Raw genomic sequence first — 27,948 nt, 5'->3', positions numbered from 1 at the left:
CTGGCTGTATTGCCACACATTTGCAGCGTGACTGCTAGGGGATGTCGAACACATGTTTCTTGTCCAGAACCTAGAGCATATGCTGGAAGGGTTGCTGTGGCACAAACTGGTCAACAATGTAACTTTTTTTCAGCTTGCCCATTAATTGAGCCTGCCTACCAGGAGTAATGTGTCCGCTCTTCCTTGCAACAATCCCGTGAATCAGAGGACACTTTTTAGAAACAAATACCATTTTGGAAATCCTGTAAGAGCTATCTGATTCAAATTACTTGGTTCCTTCTAGGTTAACTGTCACTCCCACAGCGCAGTGACAGAGAGCTAGCCTGTCCGCCTCCTTTCCTCCCATCCCCCCTCTTTCCCTTCGTTTCCCTCCCTTACGTTTTAAAAAAAAATGCGTATTCTGCCACCACACACCAACGCATGACAGAGCCACCTCTCTGTGCTGAGTATCTCCAGGGCACCACCTCCATGGTCCCTGTGTGCTGCGGGTACTGTGCCCTGTGCTGCTGTCCTCACTGTTCACGTGTTGTTGGCTTTCAGGACCTTTTAGTTTACATCATCTACTTGGAATCTCGGGAAAGTTCATGTGGTGGGGAGGCAGGGAGTCCTCAGCGATGCCTCTGGAATGAGCCTGACTCATCTGGCCTAGTTTTCTCTGCAGGGAGCACAGTGTGGCATTGTTTCCCTGGGTGGCTCTGTAACTCAGGTCACGCAGGGCCAGCCTCAGAGCACGCAGAGAATGCAGCCCACTGCTCGTGCTGCCCCCACCCCCGAGGGCCTGCAGCCTTGCCTTCCCCACGTATCCTGAGCCACCTTGGCTCTTGGGGGTTGGGGTCTATGGCTACTTTCAACACCTGCCTTTGTGATGTTTAAGTAGTCCGCGTCATTGGGCCTTCAGGGCTGGACTGCTGCATCCGAGAGGAGATGGACAATGAGGCCTTGCTGACTGCTGGGCCCCCGTGTCAGGAGCAAAAGAAGCTCATTGGCTTTGGGGCCTGAAGCAGCCTTATGTAAAGTGGGACTGATGGTCTCTTTTGGGGATTTCCCCGCCCCCTGTCCAGGAAGGAAGAACTTCTATTGGCTTGAGACAGCATGAGCTTCATTTGTGCCTTGCCCAAGGCGTCTCCAGGGTCTGCCATGCCACCTGATGGGCCCAGAAACCCAGCTACCAGGGGGATGTCTGGTTACCCCTTGAAGCACTAATCTGTGAAGACCCCAAGCTCCCTGGAGGGGGCCCTCAGATGTCAGGAAACGCCAGACAGGGCCATCAATCTATGCAGACCCCTTGCTGAGTGTTCCCTAGGCTGGAGCCAACAGCTCAAAACAGGTTGGTGTCTGTGAGAGAGGACAGGAAGACAGGGGCCTGCGGGGGAGGGATGATGGGGGTGGTGTCAGAGGTGGTCTCCTCTGGCTCGCTGTCCCCCTCGTCCAGGTCTTCAGTGAGAGATGGGATGATTCTGACCGTACTGTCTTCAAAGTGCACCTGCTTCTTCTTGACCAGAGAGTCGGCCGGCTCCAGGGTCAGCTCTGTCAGGGTGTCTGGGCACTGGAGGGCACTGGGCTTCTTCGTCCCCTTCAGGATGCTCTTCATGTGGATGAAGAGGGAGCCGGTCCCCTCCTTGAAGGCCCCGTGGAAAGTGTAGGTTTGCTCGGTGTCCCCAGAGCCGGTGGTGCTCACGGCGCTGCCCGAGGGGTCCGTGTACTGTTCCGGGGGAGTGGGCGCCTCGGGCTTGGCTTTGCTCTTCTTCCGCTTGCTCAGCAGGAAGTAGGCCAGGCCAGTGATGATGAGCATGGAGCCTGGAAGGGATGTGGGAGGTCAGCATGAGGGATGTGTGATGAGGAGGAGCCAGAGGCTGCCCAAGCCCACGGTTCCAAAGGGCCATCGAGGCACACTCAGGCCCTCTATGCTCCAGCCTGCACATCTGACTTGTCCTTGCGCACCCACTTCAGATTCAGGGGACAGGCCTGATGCCTGGCTGAGGGGCACCGGCAGGGCCACTGCTATGCTGGGGTCCACGCCCTCATTGTTAGCCAGGGGGCCCTTGAGGCCTACTGACAGCCCACCCTGGTGCAGCCCGCCTGGCCTCTCATCACCATGCTTGGCCTCCCAGTGTGTCAGGCTGGACCTGCAATGGGTCTGCACTCTGTTTTGAATGCTGGGCTCCAGCTGCCGATCTGGGCTTCCCTCCATTCCCAGCAGTGGGCAGATGCTCCTTCCTCAGCCTTCTCAGTAAACACAGAGGAAAGAGCAAATCCTATTGGGTGGGGCTTGCTTAGCATGGGTCCCCTTCCTAGGTGCCCCCCACCCCCAGGCTCCAGGCCAGAGGTCCCTCTGTCTCAGGCTGAAATGGCTCCTTCTGCCAGAAGACCCAGCCTGGCCAGAGGAAGCCTCTGGGTGTCTCTCGCTCTTCAAGAAGCGAGAGACCGACGCTTGCTCTGGCCTGGGCAATGCTGAATCCTTCTCTGGAGGGCTCACTGAGGGCCGTCCAGAGTGGCCCTGAGATGCTATGACAGGTACATTAAAAGAAACCACAGGAAGGAAGAGGAGGCTCTGCCTTTCAACTTTGTTTCCCTGTACAGTTGGTTTCCCGACATTTTAAGTGGGTCATGAGGAGGTGTATAGTTTTCACAGCTAGGGGGGGAGGGAAGAGAAGGGTACTAGAAGAAGAGGTCACGGACAAATCCCAAGGGTGGGAGCACTGAGTTCTGGCTTCTGCGATCAGAAACCAGGCTGACAAGCAGGGTCTGTGAGGTCGGAGTGGGAGAAGATGATGAGGCTCTGAGGGTCTGCCCCGGGTCTCATCATGGGGTGCCTTCCAAACCAGGCTGAGGAGTTTGCACCTGAATGGGTAGGTGCTGGGGAGACAGGGGAGTGACCATCTCACACCCTCTGAAGGCTCAGACCACACCTAGGCATTGGAGAAAAGTCTCTGTTTGTGGGCGCAGTCTCTGGATGCCTACATGAAGGGACATTCCTCCCACTTGACAACATGAAGGAGGTCTGACACTTCCTCATCCCCCTGATCTAGCCCAGAGAAGTCAGTGGGGCTAGTGGGGGCCCCAGGAATCAGTGTCAGTGAGGCCCGTGAGAAGGGGATTCAGCCCTTCCTGCTCAGAGCCCACCGGTGTGGGGTTGCCTGCCTCCACTACCTCCTGGACATCCTACCTGGGATGGTCACGTGCCAGACCAGGACAGGGTGGAGAAAGCAGGCCACAGACAGCAGCATGTATGCCAGGAACTTCTGGAAGCAGCCCAACCAGCGGGCTTTTTCCCTTGCTCTGTAGGCCAGGGACTCCGGCCGGCACCTGGCGGGAGGGAGTTCAGGGTTAGTAGGGGACAAGAAACAACCAAGCAAAACCCCAGCGACCTGCGAGGCTGTTGGAGGCTGGGGGTGGGTCCTTCTCTGCCCATGTTCTCTTTAGTGGCCTCTAGCTGAACCCTCCTCAGGGGCTGGTGTATTCACCATGGGTTCCACAGTTAGGGGTCTTGCCTGAGTCTCTCCAGAGGGTCCATGATTTTTCTGAAAGGCTGCCTAGCCTTACCTTTCTGTCAAGGGGGAAAGGAGCCAAATGATATCAGGACTTAGCCAAGACAGTGGGAAGGAGAGTAGGAGACCCAGGGCCCCACTGGGGCGTCCCCCGTGGAGTGGGGTGGAGAAGGCATGCAGTAGGGGAGACAGCTTGCTGGGACAGTTGTATTGACTGTGCACTGCACAAGCTGCCTGGCCTCCTGTGAGAAGAGGCTGGAATCCAGTTATATCTTGCTCATGGAGCATTGCCTAGGCATAAGATGGCATCAGCCCAGAGGGGCTTCTTTTTAAACTGGCACACAAGGGCCACACACGGGCTTGGCAGAGGCCTGATGCTGAGCAGTTTTCCTCAGGGGTGTTGTTTCCAGGTTTCAAAGCAGGAAAGGGCTTGCCTTAGGTCTATCTCCTCCATCCTCTGAGTTGGTCTGGAGCAGGGCTCTGCACAACTGAATTCTGTCCAGGCAAGTTTTGGGGTGGGGGAGCAGGGGACTGGAGGTCCAGAGCACAGCTGTCAGCCAAAGGCCATTGACTGTGGCTCATTGGTGCCCTCTGGTGGACATTGTTTTGTGACCAAATTCTGGCTGGGAGAGGAAGCTGTCCAGGGCAGGGTGAAATGCCCCTTTCAGATTCAGGGCTCTCTCCTCCCCCACACGCCCTTCTCTTGTCCCAGAGAAGTTGCAAAGCTCTCTTGGCAATAACATTCATCAGAAAGAAGGAAGCCTGTTGCCTAAGGGCTGGTGACCTTGGGAGGCAGCTGATAGCCTTGCAAGGTACGGGATGGCTGGATTTGAGGCCTGGCTTTTCCCCTGACTACCTAGAGACCCAGATGTTTAGGTTCTGAGAGCTATGGTCCGGGACAGCCCTTGGCCACACTGATGACAGCTTCTACCAACTGAGCACTGCTGGACAGCAGGTATGGGCCTCCGTGGCCATGTGGCTTCCCAAGATCCTTGTAGCCCCTGACTCGTCCCTGGGTCCCAGCAGGAAAAAGAGCTAGTTCTCAAATATAGCTCTGCTTACTGCAAACTCCCTGGCCTTCCGCAGGGTCCTCGCCTCTCTGTGGGTACCTTGGATGGCAGGTGCAGTATAGTCTGTTCTTGGAGGTGGGGGCAGACACTGCAGGGGATTCTGGTGGGAACAGGCCCTCAGTGAATGCTTCACTCTACTTCCCTGGTTGGGAGCAGAGAAAGGAGACCACTGAGCCCTGAGGGCCTGGTCCCATGTCGAGGCAGGGCTGGCCGCACTGTGGGGAGGGAAGCCATCTGCAGCGGCTTCAGAAGCAGGACATCCCCTGGGCTGTGGCCTCACAGGTGGGGGCATCCGGGGGAGTCTGGGGCTGGGAGGTGGTGGAAGAGCTGCTTGGGAGGCTACTTACTGGAAGCAGATGGTCAGCATCTGAGCCACAAAGTAGGCCCCTTCACACACGGAGATGACAGCTCCTATAAACCTGTGGAGGAGAGAGGTAAGGGAGGTCTGGTGCCATTTGATCTGCCTTCCGCTCCTCCCATAGCTGTTTTCTCACAGCATCCGGGCTCCTGGCCACGCATGGGCAACAGACTGACCAGGGGTCTCCCGATCTAATGCTGCACCCAGCCAGCATCTGCCTGGAGCTGGGCCTCAGTGGAGGGGTGGGAGCCAGGGCCCGAGATGGGTGAGGGAGTACGGGCCAGCAGGGGAGGCCGTCTTGACCCAGGCCCCCATGTGGACACTGGCAGACATGTACTTCTACCTACTATCACTAGGATGACATTCACTGCTTTGCTTAGAAACCTTAAGGCTGGATCTGTTCCAGACTCCTTCCCTTCTTCCTCTTTTCCCACTGTCCAGTCAGTCTCCAGGAGGGGCTGGTTGTATTCCTTACATGGTTTAGAGTCACTCCCGTCTCTCTGCCCTCACCTGTCTGACCTGATTTTGGGCACTGCCCCCTTGACCGCTGCGCTAGTCTCCCCTTTTCCGCCTCCCTGGTTCCCTGCTTCCCCTCTCCCCCTCCTGCTCCTCCACTCTGTCACTACTGGGCTGCCCCGAGGGCTCCTTCTGACACCTGAATGTGATGGTATTACTCCCAACCCAGAATGCTTCAAAAGTTCCTTGTGCTCCAAGTATGATCCAGGGGCCTTCCAATCAGAATCTTCTGGGAAATATGTAAAATCATAGATTCCTGGGTCAGCCTCAGACTTTATATACTAGAATCTTTCGGAATGGAACTTACACATTTTATTGGAGGGTCCTATTGGCCTATACCATCGAAATTTCTTAGCATGCCTTTAAAGTCTTACATGAACTTCCATAGTCCTCTGACTACACAGGATGCTACTAGGTACCACAGGGCCTTTGTACAGGCTAATCCCTCATGGAAGGACCCCCTCCCCCTTTTCCTCTTTTTGTCTGCCTGGTCTGTCTGTCTTGCTTCTCCCTGTTTTACCGTGTGATCTGGGCCACCAGTCTGTGATCTCCCTTTGGCCGTTCCCTCTCTAATTCTTGCATGCAGTCCAGGCCCACTCTAGGGAAGGCTTACTGCTAAGTGCTCCATGGACATCACTGGACTGAAAGAATGAGAGGAGATGCTGCCTTGCAGGGCAATGTGGCTGGGGGTCGTGGTTTCTTCAGAGTCCTGGGCATTGCCCCTGGGTGCCTATAGGCTGTGTGCCTATAGGAAAGGGACTTGACCTGTCTGTGCATCAGGATCCTCATCTGTAAACTGAGGGTAATTACACTGCTTCAATAACATTGTTATAATAACTGAATGGACTGATGTTTGTAAAGCCTTTCAAATGTGGCTTATAGTGCTCATTATATAAATGTTAGTTATTATCTTTTTTCTTTTTCTCTCTGTGACCATAGTCCTCTGACTACACAGGAAGCTACTAGGTGCTACAGGGCCTTTGCATAGGCTCTCTCCCTATTATCTCCTACTCTTTCTATGTCTCTCAGTATCTCCCTGACTCTTACTCCTTAGTTTTTAAATTGAATAACTAACATTTATATAATGATCACTATGTGCCAGCTATGTTCTAAGGGCTTTAAAAGATCAATTCATTCAGTCCTTGTAACAATATTATTGTCGAAACACTGTAATTACCCTCAGGGTACAGCTAAGGGCCTCAAGGCACAGAGGGGTCAAAATCCTTTCTGTGGTCATGCATCAGATCAGTAGCAGGGGCAAGATTTGAACCCAGCACTCAGACTCCAGAGCCTATGTTCCTAACAAGCGCACCAAGATGCGTGCTTTGTAAAGCAAGTGTCATTGCTCTTTTCTACATCCTGGGATGTGGGGGGGGGGGGGCGGGGGCAAGGAGGAAACTGAAGCTTGGGCAATAAAGTGACTCACCAGATGTCCTGTCTGATGCTATAGAGGCTGTGCCGCTTGAGGCGAGGGAAGTCTGCTTAATCAGGTGGGGCAATGAATCCAAGGCGGGAGCCCTGCTGCGCTAGCAATGTCCTAGAAACCAAGGCCTCTGCCCAGCACGCCACCCCAGCCACGCAGACCCTTCAGCCAAAGGTGTGGCTGCGGTTTGTGGGTGAGTGGCAGGGAGGCAGTGAGGGGCCTCACATGAAGGAAGAAGACGGGAGAGGAAGCGGGCGAACAAGAGAAAGCCAACAACAGCTCAGTTCTTCCTGGAGGGTACTGGGGGCCTCAGCCCCTGCTGGCTCCCAGGGACACAGAGGAGGGAGTGACAGTCCGGAGGGAATGCGGAGGCAGGAGTCTGAGATCTGCAGAAGAGCCTGATTGTGTGCAAGGGAGGATGGCAGAGGGAGAAGAAAGAGGGAGGCGAATGTTTAGATGGCCTTGAGGAGCGGGTGGCTGTGAGCTCAGGAGGGCAGTGGCCACCTGTCCGGTGGAGTGTAGAGCAGGGCACGGTGTGGAACATAAGCCAGTTCACAGCGAGGGGTAGGGGCACCTGAGGCTGGAAATAATGTCTTCAAGGACTGGCCCCAGAGAGGCCAGATGGGCACGGCGCCCTCTCTGGAAAGGGACAGAGCAGTCAGGAAAGGGCAGGGTTCTGGGCAGAAAGCAGTTTGCATTAACCGGCTATGGACCTGACCTGTTACTGTAGGATGATAATCCTACCTCTTACTGGAAGTGACGGTGTGGGTGAGCTAGGCAACCACGCGGAGGGGGGGAAGGCCGGGCCTGCTGCTGGATCCGGAGACAGTGCACAGAGGCGTGGACAGGCTCAGTAAGACATGGAGGGCGTTCAGAGAGAAGAGAGGTCATTTTCAGGCAGTGGGGGCTCCAGGCTCAGAGCACGCTTCCCAGGGCAGAAGGCCAGAAGGAACATCAGGCTTTGGGAATGTCAAGGTGTGTGGGAAGGCATGCTGGGTGCTCACCGTGATGAACAACTAGCTTGGAGGTGAGTTTGAGAAAGAGTTAGAAGCTCCTGGGGTGTACGCTGAGTGACGAGAAATAAAATGGAAGCCGGGGAATGGCAGAGGACTGTGGCCTGGAGGCCCTGGCATGTGCTGAAGGTTCTGGGAGAGCCCTGCGTTTATAGGTGGCTAATTTTGTGGTGGTGTGGATGTGGGCTGGAAGGCTGGAAGATGGTAGGGAGAGGGTGGGTGTGACCCATGTAGCAAATAGAAGAGCCGCCCTGGGCAGTGATGAGGATGGATGTGGGTGGGGAGGAGAGGGAGGAGCAGAGGAGGTAGTCTGGCCACCCAGCTGGCCAACCGTGGCCAGGAAGCGCAGGCTCCCTGTGTCCCTCAGGATGGGCTGCTGAGAAGCCGGTTGGTCAGAGCCGGCAGCGATCCAAGGCTTTCCTCCCTCTCTGGGTCACTGCACTGTGATCTTCTCCCCAGGAAACATTGACAGAGGCAGCTGGCCAGGGAAGGATTCTGGGGGGCTAAAGGGACCAGGCCTGAGTTTGCACCTTGTTGCTCATAAGTTTGGTGACATGGGCTAAGCTGTTTACTCCCTCTGAACTTTCTAACCTGAAAAACTAGGACAGTGTGCCTTTCTACGGTGCTGTCGGAGTTAAAGAACATAATGTGAATAAAACATTGTATGTGTGTGTGTGTGTGTGTGTGGCATGTAGAAGGGTTCAAATAGATAGTCTCTTGAGCCGATTCCTCTCTAAAACAAGAGCTCAGTTAGTGTTTGCTGAATAAAGAAATGATCGGAAAGGTAGATGGGTGGATAGATGGTGGCTGGCTCGCTGGCTGAATGGATGGACGGATGGAGGGGTTGTTGGATGGATGGATGGATGGGAGGAGAGGTGTGTAGGTGGATGAATGGAAGGAGAGTTGTTTGGTTTATGAGATGGTCTGCCCAAAGCCCTGCCCAAAGCAGAGAATTTCCTAGAAGCCCCCTCTACTTCTTCCACCTGGGGGATATGATGGATTTAGCAAGGGAAAGGGGCCTTTCTCTGTGTTAGTCTGCAGAGACAGACTCAGGATGTGCACGCATACTCACAGCAAATAGAAAGCCAGGCTTTTGAACCGTCCCTGGAGGAAGGTCTCAGTGCCCACGCCGATCAACACTAAGAGGGGAAGAGGAGAGGGGAGAGTGGGCCCAGGTGCTCCAGCCACAGTGCGGCCCTGTGGAAGGTTCCTTGGCTGTGGAGTGAGGCTTCTCCCTGGGCACCGGGCACCCAGGGTGGGCTCTTCTCCACATGGCACAGGTATTGGTGGCTGGGAAGATGCAGGAGAACAGGGAGCCTTCTGGAATGGTCTCTGGAAGCCAGAGGGGTTTCAGGCAGAACCCCAGAAGTGCCCCCATAGCACAGATGCCTGTCCTTTGCCCACATGGGTCATGCCTCCACCCCTTAGTGCCCCCAGAAACAGTTCACACTGACGGGCCACCAGTCCCTCTGCCCCATGGCTGTACTCCAGGTGGCATGGCCTCAAGGGCCCTCACTGTCCTGCGGGCCATACCCATGTACGCTGTGTGTCTGGGTCCGTGCTTGGCCATGGGACCTCCCCAACCCTTGTCCCCTTGCCTAGTTCACTGTTCTAGCTATTTCTGTGACTTGTTTTCACTTGCTGGTTTGGTGACTATATCACACAGTCCTGGCTCCTTGCTTTGGCCTCAGTGCTGGTTAAGCCCTTGAGGGTTTGCTCAGACACAGAAAGCTGATCAGCCTCGTCCCTTCTCCTGCCCTTTCTTGGCAGTCGGTGTTTGTGCTCAAGCACCTGACCTTCCATTTGTGCAGAGTGAATTTTGTCCTGGACCCACCTTTCCAGACTTGCTGGCTCCAGGCTGTCCCCTCACGGGGATTCCCTTGCTCTCACTGCTTCACTCAATGAGCCATGGCTCAGACCCCATCTACTTGCTGATGGAAACATTCCACAGACAGCACTGAGGTATCCTGAAACCTTCCTGCAGGGCTGCATGGCCCACTAACCAGATTCTTTCTGGTCCTAATTGATTACTGTGCACCCTCTATTTGTCTCTGGGCTCAGATGACATACCCTGCTATTGGCTGAATATGGCTTCACCTTGTCTGCCTCCTGGAAATCAAAGGTGGCAGGGTTAGGCTGTCTTGTTTGGCAGCCCGTCCGTGTGTGGCTCTTCATCTCTGCTGTTCAGGAGGCTGCTTCCCTTGATGGCTCCTCTCCTCCCTGGCAGAGATGTGAACTTCCATTCCCCGTGTCCCGAGCCCTCTGTCCACTGAGGAAATGCTGCCTTCTGAAGACTGAAGAGCAATGCAGAGCCCCTCACTTACCGGTACCTCTCCCCCTCCCTTGGGGGGCTGGACGTGGAAGTACTTTGGGGGTAGCAGGGTGCAGAGTGCTTCAATCTAGGAAGGGAGGGGCGGTGCCTACAGATTCTTAGTGAAGGAGGGTTCCTGTGCTCCCCTGGGCTTGGCTTGGAGCAGGAGCCGAGGAGGGCACTGTGCACTCCCCAGGTTCTAGATGTTCACTGGCTTGTACCAGGCCAGGGGCTAGGGATGCTGGTCAGCCACACACACATCCAGAGGGTTGGCACAGCCTGCAGAGAGCTTAATGCTTTATGCATGGTGGTCTGCTCGTCTTGGCTCCTCACAGCAGCCCCGGGACACAGGGAGATGTTTACTTCCTGCTTAGTCTGCTGTCTTGTATAGGTCTCCCAAGGACACATGTCAGAAAGTAAAGGATCTGCAGACCAAACTTGAGACGCTAGCTCTGGGTGGTGGACAGTTTCCTGGTTTCCACTGTCTATGTGTGTGTGTGTGTATGTGTGTGTGTGTGTGCATGTGTGTGTGAGATGGGTGTGATGCATATGTGTGATGGGTATATGATTTGTGCATGTGTATGTGATGTGTGTGGTGTGTGATGGATATAGTCTGTGTGGTGTTTGTGTGTGTGGTGTGTGCATGTGTGTGTGGTATGTATGGTGTGGGTATGCTGTGTGTATATGGTATGTGCACGTGTGTGATGTGTGTGTGATGTGTATGGGTATGTGATATGTGTGTATGTTATATATGCATGTGTGTATATGTGTGTGGTGTGTGCATGTGTGATGCATGCATGTGTGTGGTGTGTGCATGTGTGTGATGGGTGTGTGATGTGTGCCTCTGTGTGCGTACTGCAGGCAAATGCCCATTCGTCTATTTAGTTTTCACTATGTATCTTGTCTTGTTCTCAGCACTTAGTATTTATTAACCTTTCAAGTCATCACAACAGTGCTCTGTGAAGGTATTATTGTTACCCTTATTTTACAGAAAGGAAACTGAGGCACAGAGAGTGTAAGGAAAACCAATCTACCGGCCAAGGTCATTCCTGCATTTCACCCTTACATCTGCCAGTTCATAGCTGAGTCATGCAATCCCACTGAGCCTCAGCTTCCTCATTATCCCTCGTGCACATCATGGTTATAAGGATTCAGTAAGGTAACTCATGCCAAGCACATCAGTTGCTCAGTCACTTGTTAGCTTTCCACCGGTGGCTTCATCACATTTGTAGATTTGTAAGCTTTGTGGCGAGTGACCAGCAGGTGGCAGGAAAGGGTCTTGGAAACTCAGCCCTTTTCCCTGAATTGTTAGGCCTGTGGAGAGGTATTTTGATGCCTTTTGATGGAAACAAAAGGTCAATAGTCAAAGGGGCATTCTAGGAATGCTGTAGAGGCAGCACTGGTCTGCACTTAAAACAACAAATCAGTGGAACAGCAGAGAAAAGAGAGAGTTGGGTTGGAATCCTGTTTGTGCGTGACCTTGTGTAACCCCTTGGGTCAGTACTTAGCACAGAGGGGGGCATGGGCAGCCCACGTGGACTGAGGCCGGAGGGTGGATCTTTAAATATTAGCCCCCACAGGACGGGCCAGGAGGGCCCTGAGCGTTTCGGAGAGGCTGAGCGACACTTTCAGATTGGCCCTTCGGAAAGCATCCTGGCCTCGGGCAGACAGGGTAAGAGGCTTGGGTGACATGTGGCCGAGATTAAGCAGCAGACATGAGGTGGTGACCGAGAGACAGTGCCATGCTCCGGCTACTTGTGACCTCCCCGTCTCCCGGCTCACTGGTAGACACTACCTCTAGTTGTGGCTCCTGCTGGTGTGCCCAGGTGTCCTTGTTCCCCCATTTAATACTAGGGTGCTGGTAGGCATAGAGGCCCAGGGGGAGAGGGCCGGTTCTGTCCGGGGGCTCAGGCAAGGAGGCTTCCGAGACACAGGGAAGGGCAGGCCTTGCCACTTCATCCTGGCTTTTGTTTTGTCCTGGGTAGTGGAAGGCAGAAACGTAAGACCAGAAGGCGTCGGGGTTTAGAGGCTCCCTGGACGTGACTGCCCCCTGCGTCTCAGGCCGGTCCCACCATGTGCCTCACCTTCCAGTAGGCCCCTACGTGCATCTTGTTTAGTCTGTGCAACATCCCTCCTGTCATTTGTGGAAAAATCCTAATGAGTGTCCTGGAGGTGCCGCGCTTTGCCCGGGGCATGTTGGTGGTAAAGGGCAGAGGGCACCCAGAATCAGGACTGATTCCCAGGGGCTCCAAGACACCTCAGCAGAGGAAGGACTCTGGCAACAATGGTGCTGATGGGGAAGACATTTCCTGGGAGCCTTCATGCATAATGGGGGTGTCACATGGATGAGACCCTCATTGCCATGGGCAGTGGTCCACTGTGTCCCCCAAACCCAGCCGTGAATGGATTCTGCTAATGTCTGCCGCAGAACGAGTCAGGAAACTCCCGCCTCACTGCCTCGATGACCTGCCTAGTGTCTAAGCTCTGGATGAGTGTGACGATAGCCCATCTGCCCCTCACCCCAGGCCTCTGGAAAGGGGCCCTAGCCTGAGCAGAGCTGGCTTCTGAATGTCAGAAGTAGCCACAGCCGAATCTCCTTGCCCAGGGCAGTTCCACTCAGCAACCCAAGAGCTGTCCTAAAAGGCCAGGGTCCAAAGTCCCCAGCGGTCAGCCTGCACCCTCATTTATGGCACATTCTCTGTGCCAGGCCTGGGCAAAGCACAGGGGAGCACAGGATATATACCCTGGCACCTGAGCAGACTGTCGCGGGACCAGGAAATGGAAAGCAGATGAGGGCGGGAAGAGGCCACAGCACCTTGGGAGCAAGACTCGTGCGGGCTCCATTCTGTCTGGGCACCGAGGATGGTCCTGCCCAGAAGGAAGGCTAGGTGATGCCAGGGGTGTGGAGCAGCATGAAGAAGAGTCTGGCACTGCCATGACTGTGGTTCTGGGTACTGAAAAGGGACAGGGCCTTGTCTCTGGGCTTCTCTGTGCAATTCCTGGCACCAGGTAAGGTCACAGGTTCCACGCTGGGGCAGTGACAGTGTGGCTTCCTGGGCCCACACCTTCCAGTCCTCTTGCACTTTGCAACTTCCTCCTGCTTCTCCAAGGGGGTCAAGTTCATTGAGGAAGCTGTGCCCTGTGGTGCTGGGAAAACCCTATCTCCACAGCCTGGGTGGGGACGAGACTTGCTTCTGCGAGAACTTACTCTTCTCCCTAGCTAGCACTTGTCTCCCCAAAGGTCTCCCGGGCCTCTGAAGGTCACACCAGTTGCCATGACTAAGGTAAGTGAGCCAGGCATGGTCTTGTGAAGATGTTCCCATTGATCTCTGGGGCAGCTACACTCCCAGACACATGATAAGCTAATTTCTGGGCTCTATGGCAGAAAAGGGGAATGGACGCCCATGTACTTTACACAGTTAGGTGAGAGACATACCCGCAACTTTGGGGTTTCTTTGTTACAGTAGGCAGTGTTACAGTAGGGTGTGTTATGCCTCCCATCAAGAGGTGGCGTCTAACCTTCCCTCCCCTTGAATATGGTCTGGCATTAGTGACTCACTTGGGGAGTAGAATGATGTAGAAGTACTGTTCAAGGCCTTGCACTGCTCATTCACAAAGAGCTTCCACCCTGTCCTCTTAAGATGTTTGGCCTGGGGGCAACCACCCTCCGTGTAAGAAGTCTGACACTCCTGAGACCACCCTGTGCGATGAGACCACGTAGAGGGAACACCAGAGAAGGAGAGACAGACAGACAGATACACAGCCAGCCCTAGCTGGCTCAGCCCTCTCCACCAGGCAAGTGTCAGTGAGGAAGTTTCCATGGACGTCCCAGCCCCAGCAGGTACCAAGGGGAAAAGAATGGATGAGCTAACCCAACAGTCAGACCCAAAGCTCCAGACATTCAGCCCTAGAGGAACCACTCCAGCCACCACGCCATCATGCAGCAGAGATGAGCTGTCTCCACCGTCTCTGCCTGAATTCCTGAGGCACAATATTTTGAGCGTGATGAAATTGTTGTAGCCTTAAGCGTCCAAGTTTTGGAGTGGTTTCATTATGCAGCCACAGAACTGGAAAAGCAGCTTATCCGATCTTCCCAGCTACCTGAGAGTTCTGGCCCAGGAGTCCCTGTGTCTGGTCTGGTCTATATTCTGACTCTCCATGGGAAGCGTGTCCCCAAGGTCCCTTGCGTCTCTGGCCCTTCTCACTGGTCCTCAGCTTGGTTGTCAGAAAGCCATCTTGTGGGCTCCTAGGTCCTGCAGAAATGATCCCCTTGCTCGAGTTTGGGCACAGCCTGGGAGATGCAGTTTCTTAGGAGTAGGGGTGGTGTCTTAGAATCCTATGTGGTGGTATCATATCTGAGGATTTCATGCAGGATCTGTGAGGCTCTGCCTCCTTCTAAGCAGTTCCCTTCTGCAGATTCATTTTCCAAGGTTCCCAAGGGAAAAAGTGAGGAAAGCAAAAATTGAGAGTCCTCTACTGTGGGAGAATGCTGTGACTTGTGTCCAGCACTCGCCGCAGACTGCCACATCAGCCGTTGTCACGGAAGCCCCCCGCCCACTGTTCTCACTGAACTGTTCTGGGAACACACTGTCTCTGGGGGCACCGCAGCTCCATGAGACATAGATGCAGGACTCCAAGACTGTTTTGACTGAGGGTCTGGAGTTTCCTAAATGTTTTTCCAGGGGACTAGTTTCCAGAACTGGGGTATTTCAGAAGCCAAGAAATGAGCGCGATGTGTGGCCTTTAACTGGAAGGAGGGGTGTTCGGTGAAAAATGGATCTGGTGTGTGAACAGTGGTTTGGCCATCCCATGGCCTGCACGTCTGTCTTCCCAGGACTGCACAGGTGGACCACCTGCTCTCTCCGAGGCCTCCTGTTGGCCCCGTGGATGAGAATGGGTACAGTCCTTGCTTGGTGGAATTGGCCCTAGGAACCCAGCCAGGTTTCCAGATTTAGGCAGGGCTGTCTATAAGACACAGAGAAGTTATGCTATCCAGCAAAGACAGGACTAATGTGCGGTGAGCACAAAATTTTAAGAGGTGCTCACTCTAAATTTAAGAAGGCGCTCACCCTAAATGTAAGGAGGCACATCCTAAATTTAAGTAGGTACTCAACCTAAATACTAGGAGGTGCTCACTCCCAGGGCCATGCAGGGGCAGCATTGGCCCTTTTGTGACCATGAGAATGGGTGCCACCAGCCCTGGTGTCCAGAGACGCGCATGGCCCAGGGTATGGGAGCCTCTAGTTACTCCTGGAGTCTGACCTGTACGCCTGGTCCTGCTTCTTCCTTACCAGGCAGCCTGGCTGATGTCCCTGCAGCTTTGCCTTCACGGGGCTCTAGTTCAGTGTGAAATGGACAATCTGTGTCAAGAAGTCACTCCAAAATATGACCCTGAGGCCTTTTCCCAGAGCTGGGCATGGGGACAGAGGAATGGACAGTTTGACAATGGAAACAAATACCATACGTGTCCCCAGAATCAGGGCTTCAATATAATAAATTCTCTGTAAGAAAAACTTGCTCCTTAGAACAGCCTTGATCCTAGATGTATTGTTGTTGGTTTTGTGCTGTAGGTAGGAGGGTGGTACTGGGCAGAGCTGCCACGTAACTACTTTTATACCCAAGTGGCCCATTGACTCCTTCCAACACTCCTGTTATCTGTCCCTCAGGGCCCTGTGACCTCTCGTCCCAGACCAACAGAACCACATTAGGAGCCCCTCCTCCAGTACAGTCTGCCCCACCCTTCTGTCTCACCCCTCCTGCACTGCCCCCCAGGGGAGGCATCTTACTTGGTGCCGGTTAGAGCCAGCTCTTCCTCCCCAAGCATTTGTGACAAGCCTGGCCTCCTCACCTTGTCCCCTTCCCTCTAGCCTCTGTCCCTCCTGCCTGGGCCGAGGCACAGTAATTTCTTCTCCCAGAGGCCAGGGCTTTCTTCTGAGTTGCCTTCCTGAGTGGTTTGTTCTAGTTCAGGTTAGCAGGGATCAGAGGTTCTGGGCCAAGAGCCTGTGGTGCACCGCTTTCTGAGCATCCTTCTGGGCGTCTTGAAGCGCTGGTCTCAGAGCGGGGGCGGATCTGTGCGGATCTCACAGCGGAGCTGTGAGGATACTCGGCTGTAGCAGAGAAAATGTGAGGGCAGATCAGGAAAGCGGAGTCCTGGCTTCTCAAGCAAATCAAAACCCTCTCATCTGCTTCCTCTTCCGGAAAATGGGGGTAATAAAAGCATGCATAAATGGCTGTGAATATTCAATCTTAGTAAATTATAGAGTGTTGTGCAGATGTAGATGATGGCTCAGAGAATTATCAGGAGAGCCAGGTTGTTCTTGCCTGAGAGAGGCAAGCACTCTCAAGGGAGAGGAGAGGGTTTATTCTCATCCTTTCCTTCCATTAATACACGGTTTTGTTGTAGCTAAAGAGCTCTTCTCTCCTCACTGATGTTGTTCATTGATTTTTCTGTCCTAGGTCCCTTCTGCAGGCCTGATTGGGATATCAGTAGTCCAAAGCCCCATCCATTTCAACATCTCTTGTGTCATGTCCTCTGTGTGACCTGCTAGGGATGCCCGTGGCTTAGGGCCAGGGTGCTCATGAGGGTGTGGCCTGTCCGTGGTGCTGACTGCTGAGGGGCTATCCTGGTGGCCTCTGGCCTTATGCTGCTTCTGTTTCAGGACTGACCTGGTGGTTGGCTGTAGGTTGTCTGTTCTGACTCCATCACTGGGTTGAGTTTTGATATCTGTCTTACATCCAGTGCAGTGCCCTGGTGGCAACAGAGGTCACTAGAGGTCACATTACCTGGCTTTTCATGCCAGACAGTGATCTTGGCTCTGGATGCGTGGGGAGCAGGATGAGAATGTCATATTCACTGCTGCTGAGGGCAGCCTCATAACTCGCCACGTCATAATTATTGCTCCTCTTCATCCTCAGGTCTAGTGTATCTCCTACTGGTCATAGGATCAGTAAGGACATGTCAGGTAAGGATGTCCCAGCGGATGACAATGACTGGGGATGGTTTAGGTTCTGAAAGGGTCACAGAAGGGTGACCTACAAAGGGTCTACCTCATTGTAGAGGTAAAAGCTAGATTTGCACCATTTCTAAGAACATGAAGATGTTGGAACCAGTTGCTAAGAATCCACTGAGATAAGGAGGTAGTAGCTGTAGGCTTCTTAACCCAGGAGAAGCTTTGGCAGAGTCTAAGCCTGGCAGGAAGGTTTACCTGTATGCTGAGAGACGTTCAGCTGACACATATGGGCCAGGGTTCATAAACGCTATGAGAGAAGGCCAAGATTTTATAGTATAAAATTCTGGATATTCAATTAGAAGAGATTTTAGAGTGTAGTGTGGCAGTCAGTACCCCTAATACCTCTCACAAGCCTGTTAGGGAAGAATTTCCTGAAGGCAAGAGATTGCCTTTAGATTTTCTGAACAAGATTCTTGTAACATGACCTATAGACCAAAGTTGACCAGCCAGGAGGTCTACTGTGGTTGGCCTTGTAGAAGTCCTGTGGTAGATTGCAATAATGCCCCTCGTGTGTTTGCACCCTTTGTTATGTGACTTTGCAGTCCCCCACACTAAAGTGAAGTCTGATTCCCCAGGCCCTTGATCTGAGCTCAGAAATGTGACTTGCTTTGTGCAAAAGGGTGTTATCAGGCATCATGCAAGCAATGACATGAACTGGGTTTGTGAATGGGCCTGTTCTCTCCTGCCTCTACCGTGATGCACAGCTACCTGAGCCAACCTGCTGGGGCACGAGGGACGCAGAAAGCAGAGTGGCCCTTCTATCCTTGTATCCTTCCATCCATCCCCAGACAACCACTGACTTGCTTTCTGTCATTAGAGATTAGTTTGCATTTTTTAGAAGTTTATAAAAATGGAATCATACAGTACACACTCTTTTTTGGCTCTCTCCTTTCATTCAGTATGATTATTTTGAGATTTATCCACGTGGTAGCGTATATCAGTACTTATGTCTTTCTATTGCTTTTTAAAAAGTTTATTTATTTTGAGAGAGAGAGAGAGTACATGTAAGTGGGGGGAGGGGGAGAGAGAGAGAAGGAGAGAATCCCAAGCAGGCTTCACGTTGTCAGCTCAGAACCCAATGTAGGACTCAATCCCACAAACCATGAGATCATGACCTGAGCCAAAATCGAGAGTCCGACGCTTAACCAACTGAGCCACCCAGATGCCCCTATGTCTTTCTATTGCTAAGCAGTATGGATGCACCTTGGCTAGTTTAGAGCTCATCTGTTGATGGGCATTTGGGTTGTCTCTAGCTTCTGTCTATTACAAACAAAGATGTTATGAACATCCATGTACAATCTTTTAGTGGACATATGCTTTTTTTTTCCCTTGGGTATAAATAGCTAGGAATGGAACGGTTGGATCATATGGTAGGTAGATGTTTACCTTTTAAATAGATTGCCAAATTGTTCCCAAAGTGAGTGTACCATTTTACATCCCATCCGTAGTGTAAGAGAGCTCCACATCCTTGCAAACATTCAGCACTTCGTATGGTATTGCAAACATTCAGCACTTCGTATGGTAAGTCTCCTTATTTTAAGCCATTCTAATACTATGTAGTAGTACCTCCTTGTGGTTTTGATTTGGATTTCCTTAATGACTAATGATGTGGAACATCTTTTCATGGGCTTATTGGCCTCCATATATTTTTTTTAACTTTTTTTTCATTCTCTTAACATTATATTTTGAAAAGTGAAGTTTTAAATTTTGATGGTATGCAATTTATCAATTTGTTCTTTTATGGATTGAACATTTGATATTATAAATAAGAAATGTCTGCTTAACTCATTACCTAGGGTTTATCCTGTAATATAAAAGTTTTTTAGTATTAGGGGTGCCTGGGTGGCTCAGTTGGTTAAGGGTCTGACTTTGGCTCAGGTCATGGTCTCACCATTCCTGGGTTCCAGCCCTGCATCTGGCTCTGCGCTGACAGTGTGGAGCCTGCTTGGGATTCTCTCCCTCCCTCTCTCTCTCTCTACCTCTCCCCCACTCACACACACTATCTCTAAAAAGTAAATATTACAAAAATAAAGGTTTTGGGGCGGCTGGGTGGCTTAGTCGGTTAAGCGTCTGACTTCGGCTCAGGTCACGAGCTCACAGTTTGTGAGTTCAAGCCCTGTGTCAGGCTCTGTGCAGACAGCTCAGAGCCTAGAGCATGTGTCTCCCTTACTCTCTGCCCCTCCCCCACTCATGCTCCATCTCTCTCTGTCTCAAAAATAAGTAAATACTAAAAATAAATAAATGAAAGTTTTGTAGTTTTAGGCTTCACATTTAGGTCTATAATCCATTTTAGTTTTTTTTGTATATGGTACAAGGTATAGATAGACCTTCATTTTTTGGTAAATGGATACTCAATTGTTCAGTACCATTTGTTGAAAAAGTTATCCTTTGTACACTAAATTGTCCCTGTACTTTTGCCAAAACTCTGTTGTTTATAAATGTATAGGCCTATTTCTGGACTCCATTCTGTTCCATTAACCTATCTGTCTTTCTCTGTGTCAATACTGCATTGTCTTGACTTCTGCAGACTTACAGTAAGTCTTTAAGTCAGGTAGTGTTAATGTTCTAACTATGTTCTTTACAAAATTTTTTTGGGCTATATTAGGACCTTTGCATTTGCGTGTGAATTTTAGAAGGAGCCTTCAGGTTTCGGAAAAAACTGTTGGGATTTTGACTGAGATTTTACATCTCAGCAATATTGTTTTCTGACCCATGAGCAGGATAGATTTCTCTATTTATTTAGGTCTTCTTTACTACCTCCCAGAAATTTTTTTTTTAGTTTCCAATATACAGGTTTTTATTTACACCTTTTGGGTCAAGATTCATCCTGAAGTGCTTCATATTTTTGATGTTATGTTTATTGTATTTACAATTTTTCATTTTCTAATTTTTCATTTCTGGTATATAGAAATATGATTGGTTATTGTATATTGATTTTGTCTTATGCAACTTTACTAAACCCTTTATTAGTTCGAGTAGTTTTTCTGATAGATTCTATCAGATTTTGTATAGATGATCATGGTCATCTGTGAATAACAAGTTTTCTTCTTCCTTGCCAACCTGTATTATTTTCTTTCTTTTTTTTTTGCCTTATTATACTGATTATAATCTTTAGTACAATGTTGGCTCAGGTGGTGAGAGTGGACATCCTTGTCTTGTTATTAATCTTAGGAGATAATTTGAATTTGTACTTGTAAGTAGCTGTAAAGTTTTTGGTAGATGTTCTTTTTAGACTGAGAAAGTTTTCTTCTATTCCCAGTTTGAGAATAGGTTTTATCATGAAAGAATGTTAAATTCTGTCAAATGCTTTTTCTGTATAATATAAGCTTTTTTTTTAGTTTGTCACTATTGTCAATTATATTAATTGATTTTCAAATATTAAGGCAATCTTATTGTTTCTGGGATAAAGTCCACTTGTATATGATATACTATCCTCTTGACATATATATATTTTTTGATTTGCTAAACTATTGTTTGGACTTTCACATCTATGTTTTGAGGGATATTTGTCAGTAGTTTCCTCATGATGTTTTTTTGGTCTGATTCTGGTATCAGAGCAATCCTAGTTTCTAGAATGAGTTGAAAAGTATTCCTTCCTTTTCAGACTTCTGGAAAGGTTGTGTAGAATAGATGATATTATTTTTTCAATGTTGCAGAATTCACCTGTGAAGCCATCTAGGCTGATATGCCACTTTTGGGGGATGACATTGTTTATAGCTCTGCAGGGTTCACTGATACTATTAAGGATATCACCTCTAGCACATACTAGCATTCTGGTAAGGACCTACCGGGGAAATTTCTTCTAGCTGTTGATATCAGGTCAAGGTATTTGCCCAAGGTATTTACTTCTTATTTCTCACATTCGAAAAGAATGCATCTGCTCACCCGTCCATATGGCAGCTTTCCTGGTGCCAGAAAACAATGGCCATACTTCCAGATACTCTCTGTCCATGCCACACAAGCCATGTTTCTTCATCCGAACTTCACCTGGCTTCTGGCAATCTAAGAAGTCTTGTGGGGGGACCCACAGAAAGCTCTTCCTCCTCAGCATCTGCCACTTGTATCTAATGACAATCTCTTTTGAGAATAGCCCTCTTCAGATGGTTGTTCAGAACTAAGGACAATTTTAGAAGAATTGCCAGCCCATAAAAAATAAAGTGAGGCCACCATCATTCTTCCAATTTGATCACTACATGTGATATAGAAATGACCAATTTCCTGTGGGCTGATCCTAATGACCCAACCTCACATTGTGAAGGAAAATGTTACTTAGTAAAAGACTTTTACATTCTTACTCCCTCTTCTCTTTGCAGCTTCAAGGGTCATAGATTGCCTTATTCCTTTCCTTTGGTCTTTCTTCTTTTTCCCATCCTGCAGGAAGAGCCCATCACTTATGCTTTACCATCCCTCTGTGTTCTACACATTCTTCAAAATTAACCAGCCCTGGTTGAGCATACGTGTGCCAGGCATTTTGCTGCTTCAGTCATTGTTTTGTTGAATGTTCACAGCCCCAAAAGGCAAATATAGTCATTATTCCCATTTTGTAGGTGAAAAAACTGAAGTTCAAAGTGGCTAGGTAACATGCCTAAAGTCACACACCTAGTAAGTAGTAGAGAAGGACACAAATTCATCCCTTCAACTCTACACTGCAGCACTTAGTGCTAGGATGTGTATTTATTGGCTTGTCTCCCTGGTAGACCATATGCTTCTCAAGGATAGGGGTCAGACCATCCTAATCTATGTGTCTACATGGCACAAGTGGGAACTCAGCACATGTTTGCTGAACAAATGAATCCTAAATGGAGTTACAAATTTCTTGTTCTAACTCTAAAGAGGACACAGGCACAAAGAAGTAAAAAGAAATGTTTGACCCAAGTCATATGATCTTTCAGTGGTAAGAGAGTGGGACAGAGGTAGGGATATTTCATTTACTCATTGGAACAATTGGATCAGAAAAGAAAAACAGTCAACATCCATTTGGAGGATGTGAAAACAATGTGGTCTTGCTTGGGTAATAAATTCACTTGTGGACATGTTAAAGTGCTTAAAGCTTCCTTAGATGGCAGGAAATGGTCACGGGGATACACATTTAAGAAGGATGGAAATTAGCATGGAGGGCCCAAGAAGGTTGCCTCAGAAGCATTAGATTTTTTTTTTTTTGAAGGCTTTGATAGGGTTAAGGTCAAACTATGCATTTGCTGTACTCTTTAAAAAATAATGAGAACATCTGGGTTTAAATGCTTCTTTTGTCTTAGGATATATTAATAAGACAGATCTCCATTTTGAACCAAATATTGGCAAGGAATGGGGCTTTGGGGAATGTGGCTCTGTCCCTTGGAGGACAGAAGAGGTTAATAGGTCAAAAACCTGGAACAAAACAAAACCTGTAAGTGATTCCAGGTTGATCTAAAATAGTTGATTTGTGAGAAAGAGCACATTAGCCTGACAAGCAGGGCTCATTCAAAATGGCCTTGTCTCAGTGCCCGCTCATGTCCTTGCTGGGTGTGTGGCGCCCCGTCTTTGGAGCAGTGTGCCCATAGTTCCGGGATGTTCCACTGCATCACTGTGCGTGGGCAGACGGGACCTCCAATACCATGCCTGCTGTCTGCTGGCTGTGTGACTTCTGTCCAGCTATCTGAACATTCTGAGCTTCAGTTTTCTCATTTGTAAAATAGAACTAAGGTCAGCAGTTGGCCCGCATAGACACTGGTGGGGTTTTAGCAAGATCGTGACTTTACTGTTGCTATCAGTTGTGCATCACCGGACCCATAAATGGGAGGTCCTGCTGTGGTAGTTCCCTCTGGAAAGGTGAGCAGATTTGTCTGTCTTCTGAGGAGGTCGAGGGGTGGATTTGGCAGTGCTAGTCAAAGTATGCGTGGTCATTGTTCAGAGACAGAAAATGAACATCTGGATGAAATTTAGGAAGTGTTTGGTCATGCTTACTACGCTTCAGTGTAGCTGTGCCCAACCTAACCATGACCCTACATGCCTGAGCCTGTGTATGGCGTGGCCTCAGTCAGGCCTCTTTGGGACCCTCTGTGTGTTTTACACCCTGCATCTTGGGGTTGCCAAGACATATAACGACAAGTTCTTTAGCATGAATCAGGTCGAGGATACACTGATAAGAATAGGGTCTCAGGAATAGATCTTCATCAGTTAGAATCTTGCCTCTTCGCTTCCTGTTTGTGAGACTCTGAGCAAGGTGTTTCACGCCACCAAGCCTCAGTTTCCCCCCACATGCAGTGAGGCTGAGGAGGAGGATGATGATGCTTCAAAGAATCATTATGAGGATGAAATGCAACACTACATTTGAAACAGGTAGCACAGACCTTGGCTTACAGTAAATACTCAAATAATGTTCATTATCGGCTATTACACATAAGTGGGGCTGGAAGAACGAAGAAAAGTCCTCAAGCCCTGGCAGTGAGAAGCCTCAATCTTGAGCCTCCATTGCTCTGAGGAAAGTTGCAGGGGTCTCACCAAAGGGCTAACACAGTGGGCTCTGTCCATTCTCTTCCCCGCAGACTTGGGGCTGGGGCTGAGGAGTGGTGAGGACGTACATGGAGATTCTCACCCAGGGACTAAGAGGACTGCAGAAGTTCATAGGGAAGCCAATCCTGGTTTCCAAGAACAGGGATGGGGACCAGTCTTGTGGGGCAGAGAAGGGGCACCCTGTACCTCTGTGCTCCCATCTCAGTTAAAACCTGCTTCCCATGTTCCCTTTTCTGATGGTTGATTTGTAGTGAGAATTAAGCCAAGGGTTGAACATCCCCTAGGGCCTGAGTCTGTAACTCAGGATGTCACGTCTCTGCCTTTATGTGGACACAATGAGAACCCACTTTGAGGGTTGGACAAGTGGGTGTCTGGCATCTGCAAGGGGAGGTATGGAGTGATCACAGTCTGTGTGCAATTCCCCAGTTGTGTCTGCTTCTTTGAGTGACTCCTGGAGCCACATCTCAGTATCAGAGTCACCAGACATCACATGTGCACACACGCGCACGCACACACACACACACACACACACACACACACACACTGCCTGCCATGCCAAGGAGGTAATGCAAATGAGTGAAGCTGGCCAGTGTAAGACAAATGTTGGGGAGCAGCTCTGTGATGACCTGGAAACGTTATGACTGGCTCAAAGTCATAAAAAAGTCTCATGGGAGAGACTTTTTCTAATTTTAGAAACACTTCCAGCTGGGTGCTGTCTGCTCATGGCCTGCCGGCCTTTGTTCAGCAGTGGCAATGCTCTGTCTGTGCCCATTGGTGTTGTGGGTCTGGGCATGGGGGTGGGGCACCAATGGCCCATGGGACCACTGGACATCCTGAAGAAGCTTCATCCAAAGGGCCTGAGAGGAGAAGAAGAGATGAGCTCAGCTAACCAGGCCCTAGTCACTGGACCTTGCCATTGTGGTGGCGTCTCCTGGGGTCTGGTGCCCTTAGAACTGCTAATAGTCTCAGACTCCATATGCAGAAGGGAAAAGGGTCTAGGGAAGAGGCTTTCCTCTAGGGAAGAGGATTGGCAGGTGTTTGGTCCCTGCAAGTGACACTGGGCAACCTTAGGCCACATGCTTCTCCCCGTTTCTGAATATCCTGCACTCCTTCTCACAAAAGGACCAGGGGCTATGTTAGGTCTCCTGGGTTTTCTGCAAAGTGACAGCCTCTGTCTCAAATCTTATTTCCTCTCTGGTAGCAATGCCCCCGTAAATGAGGCCCAGATTTCTCAACAGAGATTTCAACAACAAGAGGCTTAAGGGAATAAGGAATTTGCAAATCTTACACACTGGAAACAGGCCAGGAGTTTAGTCGGTGGAAGAAACTTGAGATTTGCCCAAAAGCACCAAAGCCCCTCTCTTTAGCTTCCCACTTGCTCCCAGCACTCTAAAAGGCTCAAACAAGATTATTGGAAAGCCTGGCCATTAAAAGGTAACTTGTGGCCTATTTTTAGCCTGGGTCCTATCAAAATCAAGAGGAAGGCCCATCCTCAGCATTAACAGCAGCCCTCTGCACAGAGATAAGAGTGTTGTTAAGAGGAGCAGTGTTTGTGTGTGTGTGTGTGTGTGTGCGCGCGCGTGTGTGTATGTGGTTACAGACCTTTCCACTGGCTGAGATAAATTAGACTTTTAAACTGTCTTTTGCTAGGCTATTAGGAAAGCAGATATGTCTTAAAACAGCTTCCTGACAGGAGGCAGGGCTCAGCTGTGGGCAGAATATCACCAAGATATCTGAGAGTTAAAAGGGATACATTTTAGTTATCTGAAAACTGCCTAGAGGAAGGCAGGGTGGGCTCAAGATCAACACAGAAACTCTATATAGATTTACCTTTCTCTCCCCAGCATGGGAAGTTGTGGGCGTCGGCATTCATTCCCTTACATGTAGGTAACAAGGTGGTTCTGTCAGAGGTGCTAACTGACTACCCTACCAGCCCATTTACTTAAGACCCTCAGCAGAGCAATTCCAGACCCTTCCTGGTGTCTTCTGGGTGGGGTTTCCTACTCTGAGAAGTAGAGGGTTCTTTAGCCAGAGTCCTGGCCTTTTCAAAAGTTGAGGCACCTGAGCTCCAGATTGGCCATCCCTTTGATCTGCATTGTGACCTTGGGCAAGGTCACTGCCCCTATTTGAGCTCAGGTGCTCCATCTTGCAACAAGAAGGGTGGCATTAGAGCTTCTCCAACAGCTAATGTCCTGTGCTAACTGAGGACCTAGATGCTAGCCAGTCTCCCCAACAAGCTCTGACCCATGTCATAGAGGCTTCTCCCAAGAGGTTATGCCCTCGGTCCACTTAGCTCTGCTCAGTTTATGCATCCTTAATCCTCCAAAACACCTGGACAGCAGGTCTGGACCAGAACATGCCATCCTAGGGGGTCTGGGTGGCTCACCCAAGGTCATACATCAGCAGGTGACAGGGCGGGGGCTGAGACCAGTACTGTTGGAGTCTGAGCTGGGGGACATTTCCTATTTGCCAAGACCCATACTGGATTTTGTCCAGTGACAAGTAAGGACTTAGTGAGCAACATGTGTCTCTTCCTTGTTCCCAAGGGACAATGGGGCCCAGAGCTAAGAGCTCAGAATGCTGCCTTCTCACTTCCCCCACACAGACTCTGGCCATGTGGGGGCTGATGGGGCTGAAGGTTGGGTCTACAGTAGGGAAGTAAGCAGACAGAGCTCAGGATCGTGGCTGCTCTGGTTCTGCTCTGTGCTTTCAGAAAGCCAAGTGGCCTGTGATCAGGCTGGGTGAGGGAGAAGAGCCCAGCATAGGGAACCATTTCTACCCCAGACCCACACTGTGTTCTTGCAGTCAGTCCACAGGGAGGGGGCTTGGGTTTCTACAGGACTTTCTGTTAATGAGATAGGAGTGGGCCAAGGGAAGCCAGGGATCTCTAAGTTCAGTGCTAGAGCTCAGCCTGCCCCAAGTGCTGGGAATTCTCATTCTATGAAATAGGGCTGTGGTTTGAGTAAAGCAGGATGGGCTCCGTTGATCATCTTTTTCACTGTAGAGTGAGGCATCCAATTCTCATATTGGCCTGGTCTTTTATACCTTCACCTTCAGCCCCCCATCTCCACCTCACAATAGCCCTGTAGGAGGTAGAGCAGACCCTCTCTACTTAGTTCCCAGATGAGGACACTGAGGGCTCTCACGGTCATATGGGTCTCCAAGCAGAGATTCAGCATCAGGCTCCCTCTCCCAGGCTCACCCCCCTGCACCTGCCACTGCCCTGCAAAATAGTGTTTCTGGAAGCATTGGGAAGAAAAGTGAGGGCAGATGTGGCCCGCTGTGTCCATCTGTCCCCAGCCTGCCGATCCCCACCCCTCGAGCAGCTGCGTCTGCTGTGCACCGTGCACCGTGCACCGTGCACAGGGGACTGTAGCGGGGAGGCGGGGTCTTACCTGCAGCAGTGGTGATGCCCAGGAGCCGGCAGGTGTATTCCAGCCCAGTCCAGAGCATCTGCAGCTTCATGGTGCCAGGGTTGAGGGCAGGGTCCTAGTAGGGCTGGCAGCAGTAGCTCTGGCCTGAGATGCTCCTCGATACCCGTGTGCAGGGGGAGGCTGTGACTGTCGGCTCTGGGCCCCCGTGCCCCAGGGCCCTGCCTTCCAAACCGGTCCTGGCCACCACAGCCTGGCCGAGGTGTGAATAGGGCTCACCTTCCCGGCTCTGCTGCCTGTGCCCTTGCCAGACGCTCGGCTTAATCATTACCTTGGAAGAGTGCCCCTGCTGCTCCGTGCAGCTCCGGCCTGGCCTGGAGTTGCTGCGGCTCCAGCTCGGCCGCTTGAGATCAGGCCAATTAGGGCTGGGCTGGAGGCAGCCTGGAGCTGGCAATTAACCATTTCTGGGTGGGAGGGGAGAGCGGGGAGCCAGCCCAGGCCCTTTCGTACTGGTCAGCTCTGAGAAAGTCACACCTGGACCTCAGGCCCTCGGGCTCCAGGGAAGTCATTGTCTAGAGGTGACGGGTTTGTGTGGGAGAGAAAGAAGTGTCTTTAAATCACTAGCAGAAACAACTCATAAAATGAGTTCCAAGCTTCTATTCTTCTGCATATAGGTGGATTAGAAAGCTTTGCAGCCATGCCAGGTTTGGACTATGCCCAGACATACTTAGCTCAGGCCCATAGCACAGAGGGACCCTCCTCTATCCCCGACAAGGATCCCTGACGTGTGATGTGGAAACCACTATGATTCTCTGGGAGGGGACTTTCTATGTCAATAATTAACTGGGTGACCTTGGGGAAGCCCAAAGATGTTTGTGAGCCTTAGTGACTTTTGC

At 50.6% G+C, this 27,948-nt stretch overlaps 1 protein-coding gene across 1 annotated transcript; it reads right to left on the bottom strand.

The window, feature by feature from the left end:
- Nucleotides 1-419: 419 nt before the first annotated feature.
- Nucleotides 420-27,440, bottom strand: TMEM72 (transmembrane protein 72). Its single transcript, XM_039233744.1, has 5 exons — nt 27,077-27,440; nt 8,941-9,007; nt 4,906-4,977; nt 3,167-3,306; nt 420-1,797 (listed from the first exon to the last, which is right to left on the bottom strand). The coding sequence occupies exons 1-5, from the start codon at nt 27,144-27,146 to the stop codon at nt 1,319-1,321; spliced, it is 828 nt and encodes a 275-aa protein (XP_039089675.1). The 5' UTR covers nt 27,147-27,440; the 3' UTR covers nt 420-1,318.
- Nucleotides 27,441-27,948: the final 508 nt, after the last annotated feature.

The sequence above is a fragment of the Hyaena hyaena genome, unplaced genomic scaffold, assembly GCF_003009895.1.
Source record: "Hyaena hyaena isolate Hyena2069 unplaced genomic scaffold, ASM300989v1 scaffold_78, whole genome shotgun sequence".
Lineage (NCBI taxonomy): Eukaryota > Metazoa > Chordata > Mammalia > Carnivora > Hyaenidae > Hyaena > Hyaena hyaena.
The sequence above is the reverse complement of the archived record's forward strand: the minus strand, read 5'-3'. Positions and strand labels throughout refer to the sequence as shown.